The sequence below is a fragment of the Diplotaxodon limnothrissa genome, linkage group LG11 (genome assembly GCF_057381915.1).
Source record: "Diplotaxodon limnothrissa isolate DT_005_m linkage group LG11, D_limnothrissa_male_GT1.1, whole genome shotgun sequence".
NCBI lineage: Eukaryota > Metazoa > Chordata > Actinopteri > Cichliformes > Cichlidae > Diplotaxodon > Diplotaxodon limnothrissa.
Window position 1 is genome coordinate 6,967,115 of NC_140606.1, and position 18,853 is coordinate 6,985,967.

The following is an 18,853-nucleotide window of genomic DNA, read 5'->3' on the forward strand; positions in this document are numbered from 1 at the left end:
GAAGGATCCGGCAGTTTCTCTGTGAATTTCACATTCCCGTGGCAGCATACTCGGTGCTTGCGCGGACGTTTAGGGGTTTTTTCGCTGTAAAAAGAAGTTTTCTTCCCACACAGTGAACAGCGGACACTAATGTTTTTGTCACTTTTTACAGAATCAAACTCAAAGTAAGGTCAGTACTTCCACACTTTAAACGCTGCACGCTCAAACTCTCTGCCGCACTCGATATATTAACCGTTTTTGATCTGCACACAGCTGTTGCCACGAACGTCGCACTCGCTTACGTCATTGTCATGAGACACAAAAAAATCACGGTTTTAGTAACGCAGTAACGCAGCATGCTCACGGGAAAGTAACAGTAATCGAATTACCTTTTTTGAAATGTAATCCCTTACTCTACTCGTTACTTGAAAAAAGTAATCGGATTACGGTAATGCATTACTGCTCATCTCTGGTCATAACCCTGCCAGGCTGGCAGGCAACATGAACACCAAAGTTTATGAACATGATAATTTGAGAACGAAATGATATAGGATTTTCAATTTGATACCGTAGGTGTATCAACTATGAAGCTGAGGGGTACCACGAGCCACACGGCATTTTCTTTTCACTTTGCTTAGTGGGAGGAGTCCTCATCACCAGAGGACTCTGTTTGTAGTAAATGGTGTCAGCAAGAAACACAAAGAACAGTTTCCCATCTGAGAACAAGATGTGATCTGAACTTGATTTTACCAATACATAAAGTAAAGTTGTTGTTGTTGTCAGTTGGCTCAGTCCATCCCTAATGGACCGATCCAACCTTTTTCCGAGTTCTGATCTGATAAACTACCTTTGCCGTGGGTATAAGGAGAGTGAAAGTAAACAAACATCTTTATCAGATCTTTCCAGTCCTGCAGGCTCACTTTGAAGATATTTCACACATAATGCATATACTACTATACCAACAGCTTCTGTCTGGAGGTTTGCAAACATTTTTTACATCACTTGAAGATGGTCAGACTGCTCAAATTCTGTGCTTAGCTTCCTTCATCCTACATTTGATCTACTGCTAGCTGCTGCTGTTGTGTGAATAAGTAAACCCAGAATAACACAGAGCAGGATTTCTTTCTTTGCACTGTGCATCGACTCATTGTCACTGATATTCGATCCAGCCTTTTGGATCAGTGTCAGATTTATATCCAATCCAAATATCAGAGTATCCCTAATAAGGCCTGGAAGTTTGAGGGTTCTGCACAGTATCTTAGCTATTCCCAGGACTGCACTCTGCATTCTGGACAGAGACCTCTTATGTAATCTCTTATTGCCACTCAACCCACTTTGGACTTTACCTTCCACATTTGGTTCATTTGTTCCTTTAGCCCCATTACTATTCCACGGCCTATTTCCTCGTGTTTCTTCTTCCTCATGTTACTGTCCACTGAGTTTGCCACATCTAAACACAACTGCAGTCTTATGTACCTTGTCAACCACCATTATGTCTGATTGGTTGGCCAGCAACTGCTTGTCTGTCCCACTGGACATTAACCTTGTTCTTCTCAACCACCTTTGGTCGTGTCTCTCATCGAGAATTGAGGACTTCTTTTTTTTAATGTATTTATTTATGCAAGTTTCAAAAATTTTTTACACATTCACAAACAGCAGGACAGAAGAACACAGACAATAAAGACAATAACAACCAAAAAAAACAAACAAACAAACAAAAAAAACAGAGCAACAAACCACACAACAGGGTACAAGGCCAGCACTTATTAAAAACAGCAGAGAAGCAAACAAAGCAAGTGGTATACATGTCAAACAACTCACAATCTAGTGAGTCCAATCCACAAGATCAAATCCAAAGATCGCTAGGAGGAGCTGATAACAATCATGCAAAAACAGTTATGGGCAACAGCTCAGAATGAAAGCAGTTAAAACAATGTGGTCAGGACCCAGGGCGTGGACTGTCCTTCTTAATGTGGTCTATAAAGGGCCCCCATATCTTCCTGAACTTCTCCATGGAATCAGACGTAGAGAACCGAATTTCTTCCAGGTATAGACAGGAGACCATCTCCTCGAGCCACCTCTTGAAGCAGGGAGGGGAGGCAGATTTCCACTCCCCCAGAATCAAACGTTTGGCAATCACCATACCAAACATGAGGGCCTGTTGAACAGCAAAGGGAAGTGCCAAGGAGTCGCCGGAGCAGCCCAGGATCACCATAAGACAGTCAGGATACAGTTGCCTATCATAAACAGTGCTATAGAAACTAAAAATACTAGTCCAAAAGGCTGTAAGCGTAGAACAGGACCAAAAAAGATGCCCAAGAGTACCGTCCACAAGTTTACATTTATCACATTTGGGGGAAACGTTAGGAAAAATCTTGTTCAATTTGGTTTTGGAATAGTGCAGTCTATGGACAACCTTAAATTGAATTAACTGAAGCCGGGCGTTAACAGAGCATAGTTTTATCCGACTTAACACTTCAGCCCATAGATCGTCAGAGATAACCAAACCAGTGTCCCTTGTCCAAGCCTCTTTAATATGGCAAGAGGGGGCTGCCGAAGAAAAAAGGTTGACAAGCCGAGAAATTAAGTGTTTTGAGGTGGGAGGTTCGTTCATCATATTGTAAAAGACATGCTGTATGGGGATGGTATCTAAATTTGAGAATGCTTGCTTGACATAATTCCTAATTTGTAAGTACCGAAAAAAATGACTTGTAGGGAGATTGTACTTTGTCTGAAGCTGAGCAAAAGAGGCAAAATGATTGTCGATATAAAGATCCTTTATAGCAATTAACCCTTTGACAGGCCATTGTTTGAAAGCAGCATCCATTGTACTAGGCGTAAAGCTAGGATTGTGGCAGATCGGGGCAAAAGTTGACACTACCGGGAGGTTCAAGATTCTCTTAATTTGATTCAATATTTTTACGGAGTTGCAAAGAATAAAGTCATCACATGCACTTTTAATAACCGATTTTGAAAATAAGATAGCTGGCAAGGATGCTCCAGTGTGCTCGATAGCAGTGCTAAGCTCCAATTCGAGCCATTTAGGGCTGGACCTGCATCCCACAGCATCACCAACTATAGGCAGATTCCAGAAGACCCAGGCTCTGGCATTACAGGCCCAGTAATAATGTCTGAAAACTGGAAGGCCCAGACCACCCTCGTCCGAGGGCTTTTGCAAGTGAGACTTCGAGATGCGGGGGGGCTTGTAGGCCCAAACGAAAGGCATGATAATGGCATCCAACGCTTTGAAAAAGGAAGACCTGAGAAAAATAGGAACGTTCTGGAATAGGTACATGAATTTAGGGAGCACAACCATTTTGATTATATTGATACGGCCAATCATTGAAAGTGGGAGAAGTTTCCACCTATCTATCATACACTTGAGCTCATCAGTTAGAACCGAATAATTAAGCCTGAAGAGGAGTTTTGAGTTCCTAGGGATGTTAATACCCAGGTATGAAAAGTAATCCTGGGAGACCTTAAAGGGCAAACTAGACAGGAAATCAGGGCCCAGACCAGACGACAGCGGCATAAGAACAGACTTCTTCCAATTTATGGTGAACCCTGATAGGTGGCCAAAGCTGTCAATCAGCTTAAGAAGTGGAGGAAGGGAGATCTTTAAATCTGAAAGAGCCAATATGATATCATCTGCATACAGACCGATGGTGTACTCTGACGTGCCACAATTTATACCAGAGATATGGGAATTGGCTCTGATGGCAATGGCCAACGGCTCAAGAGCTAAAGCAAAAAGCATTGGAGAGAGGCAACAACCCTGCCTTGTCCCACGGTGTAAGAGGAACGGGAGCGACCTCTCATGGTTGGTAAGGACCGAGGAACGAGGGCAAGCGTAAAGCAACTTAATCATATTCAAAAAATTCGACCCAAAACCAAATTTTTCAAGAGTAGCAAACAAATAACTCCATTCCACTTGGTCGAAAGCCTGCTGGGCATCGAGTGAAATCACCGCAGAATTGGGCAGTGTCGTTGAGTACATCGCATTTAAGAGACATCTAGTATTAGAAAAAGAGAATCTATTGGGGATAAAACCCAATTGGTCAGGATGAATTATAGAGCCTATGTGCTTATTTAACCGGTTGGTTAGGACTTTAGCAATTATCTTTTGGTCTGAGTTGAGAAGACTTAGGGGACGATAGGAAGAAACATTAGTTTCGTCTCTGTCTTTTTTCAGGAGGAGACATATATGGGCATCGTAGAAAGAATGAGGGAATGAGCCGTTTAACACTGCGCAATTTACCATCCGAAGTAGCAGGGGAGCGATAACGTCAATATGTGTCTTATAAAGCTCTATCCCGAAACCGTCCGGACCACATGCTTTTCCATTAGGAAAGGAGCAGATTGCATTTCTAATTTCCTCCAGCGTAAAGTCTGCATCGAGTAAGCCCCGTGCAGCCTCAGGAAGAGTCGGGATGTCTAAAGCATTAAGAAAATTAGTGATTTCAGCAACTGTGGCCGTAGTACTAGATGTGTATAACTGACAATAAAAACTGCGAAATCTGTCATTTATCTGCTTGTGATCGGACAGCAACTGGCCAGTTGCAGAGAGAATTCTGTGTATCGCCCTTTCAGCTTGAATGCCCTTCAGCTGTCTGGAAAGCACCTTGTCAGCCTTTTCACCAAGCTCAAAATGCTTCTGTTTTAATCGACGAATACAATTCATGACCTGCTCCCCCAACATGTGGTTGTAGTCATATTTCAATTTGAGAATGGTATTAAGTGTGTCAGCAGCCCCGGTATCGCGATACTTCTCCTCCAACACAGACAGCTCTGCCTCAATATTAGTACGCAGCCTGAGTTTGTCCCTCTTCTGAGAAGCTTGATAAGCAATAATATGGCCTCTAATAACGACTTTAAAGGACTCCCACAAAACAGAGTCTGAAACTACACCATTATCATTAAATTGTAAAAATTCTGCGATTTTAGTAGATAGGTAAACCGTAAAAGAGTCATTTAGATATAAAGAGGGGTTAAATTTCCAATTGTATTGGGGGGTATATAGGTTGAAGTCAATTACCGTTGAGAGAGGTGCGTGGTCCGAAACTAAAATACTGTGATAAGTGGAACTAACCACTTTCGAAATAAGCCTGGAATCAATAAGAAAATAGTCAATTCTACTGAAGCTGCCATGGACAGGGGAGAAGAAAGAGTATTGCTTTTCTAACGGATGCTGGTGCCTCCAAATGTCAACCAAGTCCAAAGATTTAGTAAGAGTATTGAGTACAGAAACAGCTCTCAAGGTTGGGGCCAGGGACGCAGAAGACCTATCCAACAATGGATCGAAATAACAATTAAAATCACCACCGATAATGATATTATGGTCATTGTATTGTGAGACAAGATTGAATATTTTACTAAAGAAGTCAGGGTTGTCAAAATTAGGGGCATAGATGTTCAAGAGGACTACAGGGGTGGAGTTGACTGTACCTGTAACAAGTATGAACCTCCCACCTGGATCACATATCTGAGTTTTGAATATAAAAGGAATAGTTCTGCGAACAAGAATGGCAACCCCTCTCGCCCTGGAAGAAAAGGCGGACTGGTACACCTGTGACACCCATACCGATCTTAATCGCCTCTGCTCTGAAGGTTGGATATGGGTCTCCTGTAAAAAAATTATATCAGAAGACAGAGATTTTAAATGCGAAAATACTTTACCACGTTTAAGAGCTTTGCCCATACCCCGACAATTCCAGGTTGTAAAAGTGATGTGGCTCATCCCCATCTTAAGTGAGTGGATGGTGTACGACGATGTGGAAGGACAAAATGAAGGCTTTGAGGTTTGACAAATAAAGAGCTGGCACTTACATCAAAAAACAAAAACGACACATATTTAGAAACAAGTAGACCCCCCCCCCCCCCCCCCTCCCACCCCCACCCACCCCACAAACCGCAGAAAAAAAGATAGCGGAACACCCCCAATATCCAACAGGGAGGCAGCCGGGAACCAGGGCCAGCCTGACTGAACACTAATACTCAAAGAAAATACCGTGGAGCCCCGTGCGCCCCACATATAATCTATTTAACAAACATGAAAAACAAAATTGTGCACCAAGTACGAAAGATCCAACTCAAATATCTAGATGGATATAAAACTTTAACCGTTGCAACAAAACTGCAAATATGCAGAAATGAGACAGAGCATACAGAAACATGTGCATATTCCCAATATCACAACGTAACACAAATACTGTAGAGGCAAAACCCAATAGGCAAAATAGGCACTGTACACCGTTTCAGTGCGGGAAAGAGATGAACTCTACAGTATGTAAATCACAGTATGCAAACCAAAAAAACCTTTATATTGCGCATTGATCAGCTGAGGACAAAGATGTTGGATCAAAACATTCAACATAGCTGGGTAGAGAACATTACTGCAGAAAATGCGCGAATATGTAAACATGTCGTGAAATTAGTAAGTCACTTGTGAATTATTATTCATTTGCAGAGCCAATGGAGTCAGCAAACCGTGCAGCTTCCTCCGGCGACATAAAAGTCTTCGATGTGTTGTTATATTCGACATGGAGCTTTGCGGGAAAGCGAAGAGAGCACTTAGCACCGGCGTCGATCAGCCGCTTCCTCACACCACCAAAGGCCTGCCGCTGCGCCGAGACCTCCGCAGTGTAATCAGGAAAAATGGAAACTCTGTCTCCGCGGTACAGCAAAGGAGACCTTTGCCTGCTGAGTCGTAGTATGTCAAACACATCACGGTCGTTGTGGACTTTAGCGATGATGACACGTGGCCGTTCATTGGGCTGTGGCTTCGGTCTCAGGCTACGGTGGGCTCGGTCTATTTTTATCGGCCTGCTGAAGTTCTCACGACCCAAAAGTTCTGGAAGTAGGTTAGCAACGAAGTCGGTAGGGCTGCCTTTCTCATCCCCTTCCTTAACTCCCGCAATCCTCACATTGAGTCGGCGAGAGCGCCCCTCCAGATCGTTGACTTCAGCTTTGAGGAGAGTGTTAACCACCTGTAGCTCTTTGCACGATGCTTCCAGCGCTGCTAATCGGCTATCGTTAGCGGACATAGCTTCATCAAGGTCTTCAAACCGGCGCTCAGACTCATGATATTTCTTCTGGAGAGAAGTTAGCGTTGCATCAATTGCATCGAGACGGCCCTCAACCGACTTCTTCAACCCGTCCACGAGCGAGGTTATTTTGGAAAGCTCAGCTCCATGGTTAGCGATAGCCGCTAATATGGCATCATTACCTGCCGCCGACTGGCTCGCCTTGGACGTATCCCTCTGGCTCTCATCTTTCTTCGGCATGATGACAAAAGATTGGCTCCGACAGTCCGCGAAACAGATTTTAAAATTACCCAGCTAGAAATAAACTTAAAGTGCAACTTTATGAGTGAGAAGGCACGGAGAGCACAGAAAACACGTCTACTCCATAGCTGCACACGAGCGCCCCCCAGAATTGAGGACTTCTAATGCATTTCACAGATGTTGCTGTACATTGCTTGGTCCACACTTCCCAGCTTGCATCTTACATCCTGCTACTATGTGTTGGCTGGTGCTAGATTCCTGCCTCTCTGGATTTGGTGCTTGTGAGGAGTTTTCATGTCTTGACATCAGTGGCTTCAATCTTCGACCTTCGGGCATCTTTATCATGGTTCCTGTTGACCTGTGGGATACTTAGGTACTTGTAGCTGTCCTGTATGTCTGCTATTCCGCTTTCTGGTAGATCCACTCCTTCAGTCCAGTCCGAATGAGGATTGTGGTGAAGTGAATCAGTAAGTCAATGACTTGCTCACTCCTGGTATACAGCTTGGAAGTCATCCAAGGAGTCGTACCGGAGGAGGCTAATGGTCACTCCAGTCTTGCTAACCACCAACGCGCAAACATCCAACAGGAACAACTCAGTACATTTAGGCATGCAGGCATGGTCAAGATGACCTGCTGAAGTTCATACCAAGTACTGAATGTGACTTTAAATACAGCATGGTTATTGGTACAAGACTGGGTGGTCTGAGTATTTCAGAAACTGCTGATCTACTGGGATTTCCCACATAACCATCTGTAGGGTTTGTAGAGAATGGTCCAAAAAAGAGAATATCCGGTGAGCAACATTTCTCTGGGTGATAATGCATTTTTGGTAAGTGATATTTTGTTGGCACACTTTGGGCCCCTTACTACCAATAGAGCATTGCTTAAATGCCACAACCTACCTGAGTATTGTTGCTGACCATGCTCATCCCTTTATGACCACAGTGTACTAATCTTTCTTGTACCAGGATAACTTGTCGTATCACATCGCTCACATCATCTCAAACAGTTGACTGCACGCAGATGGCCGCCACAGTCACCAGATCACAATTCAGTAGAATACCTTTAAATTGTGGTTGAATGTTCAGCTGACAAATCGGCAGCAACTGCATAATAGTGTCATGTCAATATAGACCAAATTATGTGGTGAATGCTTCAAGCTACCACTAAAAATTAAGACTGTTCTGAACGGCGTCCAAGCTGGTACTAGCAAGGTATACCTAATTAAGTGTGGTAGAAATGGCTTTGAATAACACGGTCAGTAGGGCTGGGCCATATTATACCGTTCACGGTAATACCGGTATAATGTTAAGCAACGATAGGAAAATGAAATATCGCGATAGAATGGGAGTAAAACGCGCATGCGCAGTGCCTTTGTTTTCATACGCACATGGCCGATTGTTGAGTGAAACAGATGAACCAGAATTGGTTTGTAAAAATGGTGCAACTTCCGTGATGTGGAACTGGTTTGGTGACTTCAGTCAGGAGAACAACTGAGATAATCCATCCACAATACGAGGTTAGTCATTAATATACTGCAACAACATGGGAATAGAGCAGCTGCCAGAGAATTCAACATTAATGAATCAATGGTACAGAAGTGGAGGAAGCAAGAAGAATGAGTTTAATAAAGTTTGATTTATCTGACTGCTTTGTTTCGCTTAATGTGCCTTATAATCCCGTGCACCTTATGGTCCGAAAAATGCGTACTGCACACTGCAGTTTAATGTTGCAAAGCACCTCTTTTTAACTTCAGTGGATATTATACATGGTTATGCTCAGGATATGTCAGCCCATTTCTACTGGAAATGCCTTTTGGTTAAACTTTCAGCAAGGAATTTGCATTTGCACTGTTACATTTTTATAAAGCTTTAATGTACATAAAAACCAGCTTCTTGTTTAAGTGAAAATAAATGGAAGGTTTTCTTTTTGCGCTAGTAATGTTGTGGAGTTGTATTTTGTCTCGCATCAATTATATCGTCGGTTATATCGTTATCGCAAATTTTCAAATATATATCGTGATAAATATTTTTGGCCATATCGCCCTGCTCTAACGGTCAGTGTATGTGTATGTAATGTCTTTGAGCAAAAATCTCAGAGTTCTCTAATCGCTATTTATTTCTACCAGTTTGATTGTATATTCCTAATATGGTCATCTCAGGAACACAGCTCTGTGGATAAGCATAGAAACCCCACTTGCATGACATTTCTCATATAGTTATTTACTCAACATGCATTATGATGTGCTTGTATTTAGTAGCTATTGTGAAGTGTCAGATGTATACAAGAGCAGGGAGCTTGTGTATATCTCCATAACAACGTACAGCTCCAGAGCTTCCCACTTAGCATTAAGGCGAGCTCTCAATGTCTGTCTCAGACCACTTTACTGAAGATAAATGGTGTGCCCTATGCTAATAGTATTGATACGGCTCCACAGTAAAGCAGTGGCTTTCTGTGTGCCGCAGCTATTTGTTTGATGTGGACTGACAGAGCTGAGTGCTTCTCTGATGATCATCATTTCTTTCATATGGTCTTTGCTGCCCTTCAGTATGTTGCTGCTCCTCTATATATTGCTGTTTTATGGTCTGACTCATTACATACCATTTGCCAGTCTTACCAGAAGAACTTTAAAAAGAACCGCTCATTATTCATACTCACTATGTAAATAGATTAGATTTCATCAGTTGTTACCACAGATATATTGAATATATAACCACATCATGCTAATGTTTGCTTCCTGACTGAATATTCATCTTTAATTGGTCTGTTTCATGTACACACTCTCCTATTAACCAGTTATGTTGGCTTTAATTTGTGGTCTCTTGCTTCTGCAGAGACAGCTCCACGGAGGGTGAGTAGCTCACAGGCTGTGTGCGATTGCGGAGACTCTTTTGTGTTTTCACTGCCGAGCACTTGGTTGATATTTAATTACTTATAAAGTTGGCTAGTCACCGTGTGTTCTAATACAGATGTTTTTGGTGTGAGTTTGTGATCTAACAAGCGGAGATGTGTGATGCTGTGATACTACAGTTAACAGTTTAGTAAGAGAACCACTTAATGCTCATAATCAAGGTGGAAAACAGATGCTGGTGATTCACCTGTCAGCATGAAAGAAGATTCTCGTCGTAGCATCTGAGCGAATGAATGACTCCTCAAATATGAAATGTATATCCTAGGCTTCTCCTACCTTGTCAGCCTTCTTTCTATCAGTCTGACTGTCCTCAGAAAGACAGCCATTCAGACAGAATGAGAGCTAAATGAAGATGGTTTTCTGCGACTTAAGGCAAGCTGCTACATTAATGTAGTAACTCAAGTAGGCAGACATGCTGTGTCGGAGGTTGGAGGCCAATGATGAAGACATCTTGGGTAGAAGAAGCTACCTGAGAAATTACATATTACAAAACAAGCAGACATTGATTCCTGTTCTCAGTCTGAACCAGAAGTTCTGACCTGAAGCTCTAAAGCTGAAGTGGTTCTTTACAAGACTGTGTCGCACACAAATCTGATGCACATGTAACATCTATCCTCTGATGTTCCTGTAGCAGAACTCCAATTTAGATTATGAACTGCGTAAACCGAAGTTTCATCTCAAGTGAACCATAAGAGTAAAATCATTCTGTAATAACCGTATGGAACAAACATCCTTCTTTTTCTGTAATAATTATGAAGAAGTTCAACAACATTCTGAAGCTTTTCACATTTATTAAGGAATCATTTAGAAAATCAGGCAGATGTGTAATTTCAACAGTTGTATATACTCTATGGTGCAAAATCATAAGAATATTTATGCTGAGAGTTTTACAGATCCACAGAGTCTCTGTTTAGAAGTCAGGAGAATGTGTACATCCTATTTTTGTTGTTTTTTTTTTACCTGGTTTTGCTTTGTTTGGCTTTTTTACACTCAGGTTGTTGCTATTTCACCACAAGACATCAATATATGACGAGTAGGAAGTGACACTGTTGCTATAACTCAGTGTGTCATGTGCTACTGCCGAAGGACCCCTCATGTGTCGATGTGATACACCAGTGGTTTTGGCACGCTCAATGTTTGTGAGCCAGTTTGCCTTTAGTGTGGTACAGCTGGCTGAGAGCCACGGAGCTTTTTAAACTCACTTAGTGAAACGTTTTTTCCAGCATGACAGCTGGACTAATTCACTCAAGAACCAGATCAATAAGAGAGTTCTAGGATTTATGGTTTAAGTTCATTAAATTTGAAAATCGGAAAGAAGTGTTTGATTAGACTAAAACGGAACATGAAGCTCTCTCCCTCATGCTACTCTATAGAGTAATAATGTGGTGGGGTGAAATGCATTCAGACATAGAGGGTATCATAGTGTGTATGCAGCATGGACTCGTTTGGAGAACTCGTGCAAGGATCTCAGATTCCCACAGGAGATACTTGATCAGACGGATTAGCAGCTTTCTTGGCTGCACTTCTTCAGCTACATGTCACCTTGCTCTGCACCACCATCTGAACACATCAGTCACAGCAGACTGAGAGGCCGGCACAAGATCCTGCCATAGTTTAACCCTGCTGTCATTAGGAAGAGAACTGGTAGATACATGTCACACCGATGCCATCCCAGTGGATACATGTCTGACTTTCCAGGGCTGCGTGTAGAGTGTTTTTCTGTAGCTCTGTTCTAAACACGGCACTGCACATTAGTGACGGCATGAACTTGTTGGTTTATCCAAGTGTTCAAGCTGCCCGTTTAAAGTGTTGATTATCCCGGTTGATGCAAGTGCAACAGTACGATGGTGGTCAAAGCAGCAGAAGCCTTGTTTGTATAAGGTGTCCTCTGCTGTTATCATGACTGCCAAAGAAATTAGCTGAAGGCTAACAGCCATGTATCAAAGCCATCGCACAGTCTACACGAACCACGCTCGATTGATTTGCTCTGTCCATGTAGCATTACGGCCTACAGTTATCTAACTTTACTGAAATCTGACAGTCTGTGGGTGTCTGCACTAATTAAACATCATTGAAAGGTGGTTCAGTTCTTATAGGTTGTCAGGTTTTTCTGTGTGACAGCAGTTTGACTTTTCATTAGATTTGTTATAAAGTAACTGGTTACCTAAATCAGCGGTCCCCAACCTTTTTTGCGCCACAGACCGGTTTGTGCCCGACAATATTTTCACGGACCGGCCTTTAAGGAGTCGCGGATAAATACAACAAAATAAAACTAGTACCGGTACCGAAAAAAGAAGATTTATTCATAACACACGTGAAAAGACCCAGGAAAACTGAGTTAACGAAAAAAAAGATAAAAACCCTGAAAACCATACATTTCACACCCGAGTCTCAACTCTCGCGGCCCGGTACCAAACGACTCATGGACCGGTACCGGTCCGTGGCCCGGGGGTTGAGGACCGCTGACCTAAATGGTGAGCGATTGATAGAACAGGATGTCTTGATCTGAGTATCTGCTAGGGACACTGAAGCCAGGAACAATTGCTCATTGCCTGAAAAACTTAATTACTTAATTACAAAGTGATGGGTTCCCAGATTTGAGCCTCCTAGTTTGATTGAAGTTTTGCGGGGGTCGGGGCGACTGGGCTTTAAATAAGGTCCTGAGCTCCTTTAAGTCAGAGTCAGCAGTCAGGGATGAACACTCAGCAGAATCGGTCCACAACAGAGAGCTGTGCACTCTTCATACTACACACTTTGTAACAACACCTCAGACCTTGACAAGACATTGCAGCTTAGCAGTGCAGCATTTGTCACATGCACACACAATTCATTTTCACAGCGTCCCTCACGACGCTAATAAGTGTGTGTGTAAAGACTTCAACCTTCATTCACAAATGCATATGTGCATGTTTTGGGAGTATTTGCGGGTTGTTGGTTTTTTTTGCTCCTCCCTCAGGGTAGGTACTCTCAAGTACCTCACACTGTGTTACATCTGTATGATGTTTGATCTAGAGGTGTCCCCAGAGTTCTTTGGTCCCAAACAAAAATGTCTTTGGTGGTCACGTGTGTTGCGAGGGTTGACTCTGGTGTGGAAGGTGGACTAGCTTGTTTTAGCGTTTATTTTACTCATGTTGTAGCTTCAGTTAAACTCCACAGTAATGTAACTAGTCCGAGTTTAGGGTCAGTGTAAGGTTAGAGTAAGGCTGGGCACTAATTATGGTAAAGGTTTAAATAAGTCGCTGTGAAATATCTAATGTAACGCCCTCCAAACACATGGAGACACAACTCTGTGTGTGTTTGTGTGTGAGTTTGTGCTGTGGGTTTTTAAAGTCCTGCTTTCTGTCCTCGCTGATGAATAATGACGTGTTCGGACTATTAGCAGGGCTAGCAGTGGCTCTGGGTTCAGAGGCGAAGGTCTGTAGACAGCACTGTGAGCAAGAGATGATGCTTTATCTAAGATTTTCATCGTAATGAGCTGTGTTTGTATCAAGGCAGGATCTTGATACAAACTATCATTTGAATTGTTAATCTGTGGTTTTAGGAATATAAAATGTGTGAAAAACCATTTTTCAAAAATCTTTGTTTTTCAAAATAAATGAATCAACTTAGTTTCATTTTTTTTTGTTTTTAACAGAATATCCAAGTGTTTTTCATAAAAGCAGATTGTCTGAAAAGGCAAAACACAGTTGTGTCAGTGTAGCTGTCAGCCTCTAAAGCGTTGCTTTAATGTGATCAGCTGGACCTGTGCTAATAGTGTTTTTAGCCCTCAGTGTAGACACGGCATCACCGTCTTTGTCTGTCAGTTTGTGTAGAACTTTGTAAGAACTACTTTGCTGACTCGAGACCACGTGTTCATACATATATGTACATTTTCTAGCTTTGATCATTCATCCTGCTTGTCAGTGTGAACATTTCACAGTCCATCCACCCACCCAGACCTTTAGCACATCCTGGGTCTGCCCCAGGGTCTTCTCAGATCACATGTAAGGCATCCAGGAGGCATGCACACAAGAATTTCACTCGCATGTGCTGTGCCAGTGTGCCTGCACATGTGATGTGACAATAAAAAGTGATTTGATTTGATTTGCTGGTCAAATGTCTGAACCACCGTAATTGGCTCCTTTTTAATGTGAAGGAGTAGCAGCTCTATTCTGAGCTTTTATTGAATGACTCAGCTTCTTGCCCCATTGCTGAGGATGAGCTCAGACACCCTTTCTCAGCCACTTCTATCTGTAGAAGTACTTCTGTTTCACTTTTCCAGGCATTAGCTCCAGCTCATTGCTGTAGGTGAAGGGTAGGAATGTAGATCAACAGATTCACCTTTGGGCTAAGATATCTGTAGACATGCTGAACCAGTCTGCCTGTCAATCTGCCGATGACAGTGCCCTCGACGCAGCAACTCGTCCACTACCCAGAGAAAGCAATGCACCTTTATCTGACTAACAACAGTGGCCTGTTTCTGTCCTGAATGATGCAAGTATCCCTTATGTTGAGGGAAAAACAAAACTGAATTATAATAATTAAACAGTTGAAAACGTATTTGCTTTACCTTGTCCAGTCTGCAAGAATTACATTTAACTTGTATGATGTAAAACCAGGCTTTAGATTTTGTTTGCATTAGAATACATTCATTAACCTCTTGCCAGAAGCTCGGAGGAATTATTTGATTAAAACATGAGTCTGCCAAGATCAGCATTAAGGGAAGAGGGGCATCTTCAAAGTCCTGCGCAGTAATTTCTTAAAGTGTGAGCTGGAACTGCTAAGGCCAGCTTGAGCCAAAAACTGTCCGCACTATTAGACTACACCTCCATTTAGTCTGTATATGTCCTCCTCTCTGAGCTCCTGTGTGACCTTATGGAAAAAGTTCCAGCAGGCAGACCTGTGGGGTTTGGACAGCTGTGACAAAATCAGATCTGTGACAGAGGATCAGGTTTTTGCTTACAGTGTAACTAAAGCTTGCATCGATGAAGATGAGCTACACTGTCCTTCAGTCCTCTTAGAGAAACATGTAGTTAGCAGAGCAGTAGAGATTTGTTGTTTTGCTTCTGTCTGATCCCGAGAGCCAGTCCTCGCTCTCTGACAGGCTCCATCTGCAGGAGAATGACCAGACCCCGCAGCCAAACATGTAATAAAATGTGAATAAAAAAAATCCAGGTCCTCTCACTGCTCACAACATAATGTCATTTTAGGAAACAGAAACACCGTGGGAGACTTATAAAGCAGGTATCACCATCCAGTAAAGTGGAGTTTACATGAACCCCGCAGGGGAACATTGTGTGCAAGACTGAGAAATGGAAAACGAAGCATTTGTCATGGCTACCTTCCTTTATCAGTTCAAACAGCTCAACTACCATCATCTTTGTTTTCAAGCTGTTACAAACCAGAGCAACCCAGGCTTTAGTCTGATTATTTCTGAGCTACTTAAAGGGCTCGACTGCTTTGGGCACTACAAGCAACTACAAACGCAGCTCCAATCAACATCATATTAATGTGATGTAGAGGTTGAAATATTTGTTCTTCACCTCAACAGTAACACTTCAGTGACCTGCAGAAAGAAAAAATGACGCCAATGCATTAGTGCCTTAAACCTGCATTTTAACTGAAGGCCACCAGATGGCGATACCTGTGGTTGCAAAAAGACTTCCAGTCCCATAGGAGGCTACAGGAAAACAGCTTTCTGACTCCACCTCTATAGACACTTTTTCTATGAGTTTAAGGTCTTAGTAACACAGTTTTATTCATATTTAATAAAACTTCAATAAACAATCCGTGGTAACTTTACTTTAAAGGTGAGCGAAGGAGCAAGTAGTTTCACTGCAGCAGCAGCCTGCTAATGTCCAAAGCTCCTTCCTACCAGAATTTAGTGTGAAGGACTAGCTCTGCTTTCATTCCGCTAATATGCATACCTAACATGAGCTGCCCTTTTATATTACTAACTACACGTGCACACAGAGGTTTTCTGCAGTAAACTGAATGAATGTTGCTGTTTGTCTTTTGTGTTTCAGAAAATGCTGGAAGCCTCGCAGCTCAGTAAGACTGTCCAGTGAGGAGGATAGGTGTGCCTGCAGATACTGATGATGACACACTGTGGTTTACATTACCGTTCTGAACCTCGCTCTACATGTGTATGTATTCACAAGAACAAAAGTGTTACCTTTGGAGTTGCGTGGCTGTTGTTTCCCCCATTCCCTCACACTGGCTTGTACTGTTAATCTGCAATATCTTCACTGCACCATTGACTAGTTGTACAGTTTTGTGAAGCATACATGACAGTTGATTCAGGTTCATTGCTGTGTACCAAATGTTATACGTTGCTCTTTAAATTGGATGTACCATGTTTTGTGTTGCAGTGGTGCATGTACAGGAGATGAGATAAATTCGACAGATGTTCAAATCACAGAGGGATGCTGTACACATGATATACTATAGAAAATAATGATTTTATATCCAAATCTTTTCATTAAGTAATTTCTGTTATGTTCTGTTCTTCTGCCGCTGAAGTCACTTCGGGTTTGGTTCAGTGTTCAAGTGTTAAACTTTGTAAACTGCAGTTAGAATAAATAAGGAGTTCTAAGCCTTCAGGATGTAATAACTAATAATCACCTGACCTGATTGTATCTCGCCTCAACAATCTAATCTGCTTTTTATCCTCAGCACAGCAAGTATGGAGGCAAAAAAGGCCAAAAAGATGTAAAGGTTCAATGCAGCCATCGACACACTCAATGATGTGGATTTGATCCTGATGTAATTAGTTTGGTCTGTAACATGGCAAAACTCTAAATTACCTTCACACATCAACTCACACAGAAGTCTTTAAAAGTAAAGTTTAGAATGCGCATTTATCAACATGACCGGTTCTTCAGTAAATGTTAAATCTCACAATATGATCCATGTCTTGGCCTTCCTTTGCTTCCATACCCAAGAGATGTTATTGAGCAGTCTTAGAGCAGGATATGTTTTCAATGCACTCTTATGAAACTCCCAGGTGCCTTGGAATGCAATGCAGTCCCAAATATTTGCTTTTATATGCTCTATTTACATGGCAAAAAACATGTAACACCAGATTTGAATAGTCCAATGCTCGAATAAACTCACAACCAAAGAAACCAGCTGTATCTGCTCTGTGTTTGTACTTATTGGAAGTGTCCCGTCTCAGTCCAACTGCTCTTTATTCCTGGTTGATGTCGTTTGTGAGGACAGGAAATGGAGAGCTCTTAAAATGATAAACTCTGAATAAAGTTGTACCGCACCATCTGCTCTGGAAACTTCTTGGTTACTTGAGCAGTGAGGGGGAGGGCTGAGGTTGCCAAACGTAGAGAGTAAACCTCCTCGGTGTCACGCAGACCGTTAATCACCGCTCGCTGCTTTTCAACACCTTCACTGACACATATGCTGACCCACACGGATTAAAAAGCTGAGAGACAGTTAATCTGGAATCTGTAAGAAATTATTGGTTATATTGATTTTCAAATCAGTGAATCATTTCTAATATTAACATTCTTGTCCACATTTTTCCCCACACGCCAAACTGGTCAGGACAGATGATTTAAAAAGAAAGACCCAGAGACTTGAGTGTAACAGACAGTTTCCCACATTTTATTTTTTGATATTACCATAGCTATATGTAACATCTGACAACAGGTATCAACTACAGAATAATACACTGAAAATTTGTCAGTTCCAACTCAACCATTTTCTTCTTCTTCTGTTGCTTTTTGGTCCGGTTACATTTCTGCCTGATTCTCTCCTCAGTGTCATTGAATGTCAAACATTGAAACACATGCACGTCATTCACCTGGATACAGCTGAGTAAGACAACAGTCAAACAGACTCGACGGTATGAACAGAATCGGATCGTTTTTCCTCACGCAGCTTTATTTTTAGCTGAGACACCCATACGGTTTTACTACAGTAATTATCATAAGGCTAGATTACTGTACAGCTATGCACCAAAAGGTTCACTCGGCTGTTCTAGATAAAGAGAAAGAGCACCGTATTTACAACTCTATTTACATTTGGTTTTTAAAAACGAATCTCAGACGACAACCAAAGAGAGAAAACATATTTAGAACATTCCTTGTTTTTCGTTTTTTTCCGAGTCTGAAGCAGCTGCTGTGTGAGGCTGCACGAGTTTGGAATCTAAAAAAAAAAAGAAACTAATGAAGTGTTTCTGTACAGATAGCTGCAACACACGGTATAGCTTATTGCCAATGCCCTTAAAGAGTTCCCCCATTTTCCCTTTCCTCTCTCTTACTTTCGTTTGTTTGTCTTTACAGCCAGCTCCGAAAGCCGGAAGGTGCGAGGCTCTGTCTCGTGCGCGCTTCCTGCCGGTTTACCCAGGGCACGCGCTTCTCAAAGCTTCACACCCGCCCACCCATCATAAAAATAAAACATTTTCAAACATCAGATTGCTCAAAAAAATTTACAAGTTTTAAAAAATAAACTTTCTTTTTCACTGTATATACATACGCTGCACCCTCATGTACACTTAACTTTGGGGGGGGGGGGGCCGTTGGCGCGGGCAGGACCACGGCTGCAGGACAACAGTGATTAACCCGTAAGAAACAGCACGACTTCTGCACCCACTCCTCAAAACGTGCTCCAACTTTCATCTCAGTCACAATTGCAGACAAACGCGGTGTGACTGAAGTAACACACACAAACTCGTAATTTCAGGTGT

At 42.2% G+C, this 18,853-nt stretch overlaps 1 protein-coding gene across 2 annotated transcripts in view; it reads left to right on the forward strand.

Annotated features, from left to right (window-relative positions):
• ano10a (anoctamin 10a) overlaps nt 1–17,301 on the forward strand; it is a 51,124-nt gene extending 33,823 nt beyond the window's left edge. Inside the window, exons 15-16 of one of the 2 annotated variants that reach the window (XM_085364998.1) lie at nt 10,097–10,113; nt 16,179–17,301. In XM_085364998.1, coding sequence (XP_085221124.1) covers nt 10,097–10,113; nt 16,179–16,248 — 87 coding nt within the window. In that variant the 3' untranslated portion in view covers nt 16,249–17,301. The remainder of the gene's footprint in view (nt 1–10,096; nt 10,114–16,178) is intronic. The other variant, XM_085364999.1, reaches the window with a different exon arrangement.
• The last annotated feature ends 1,552 nt before the right edge of the window (nt 17,302–18,853 follow it).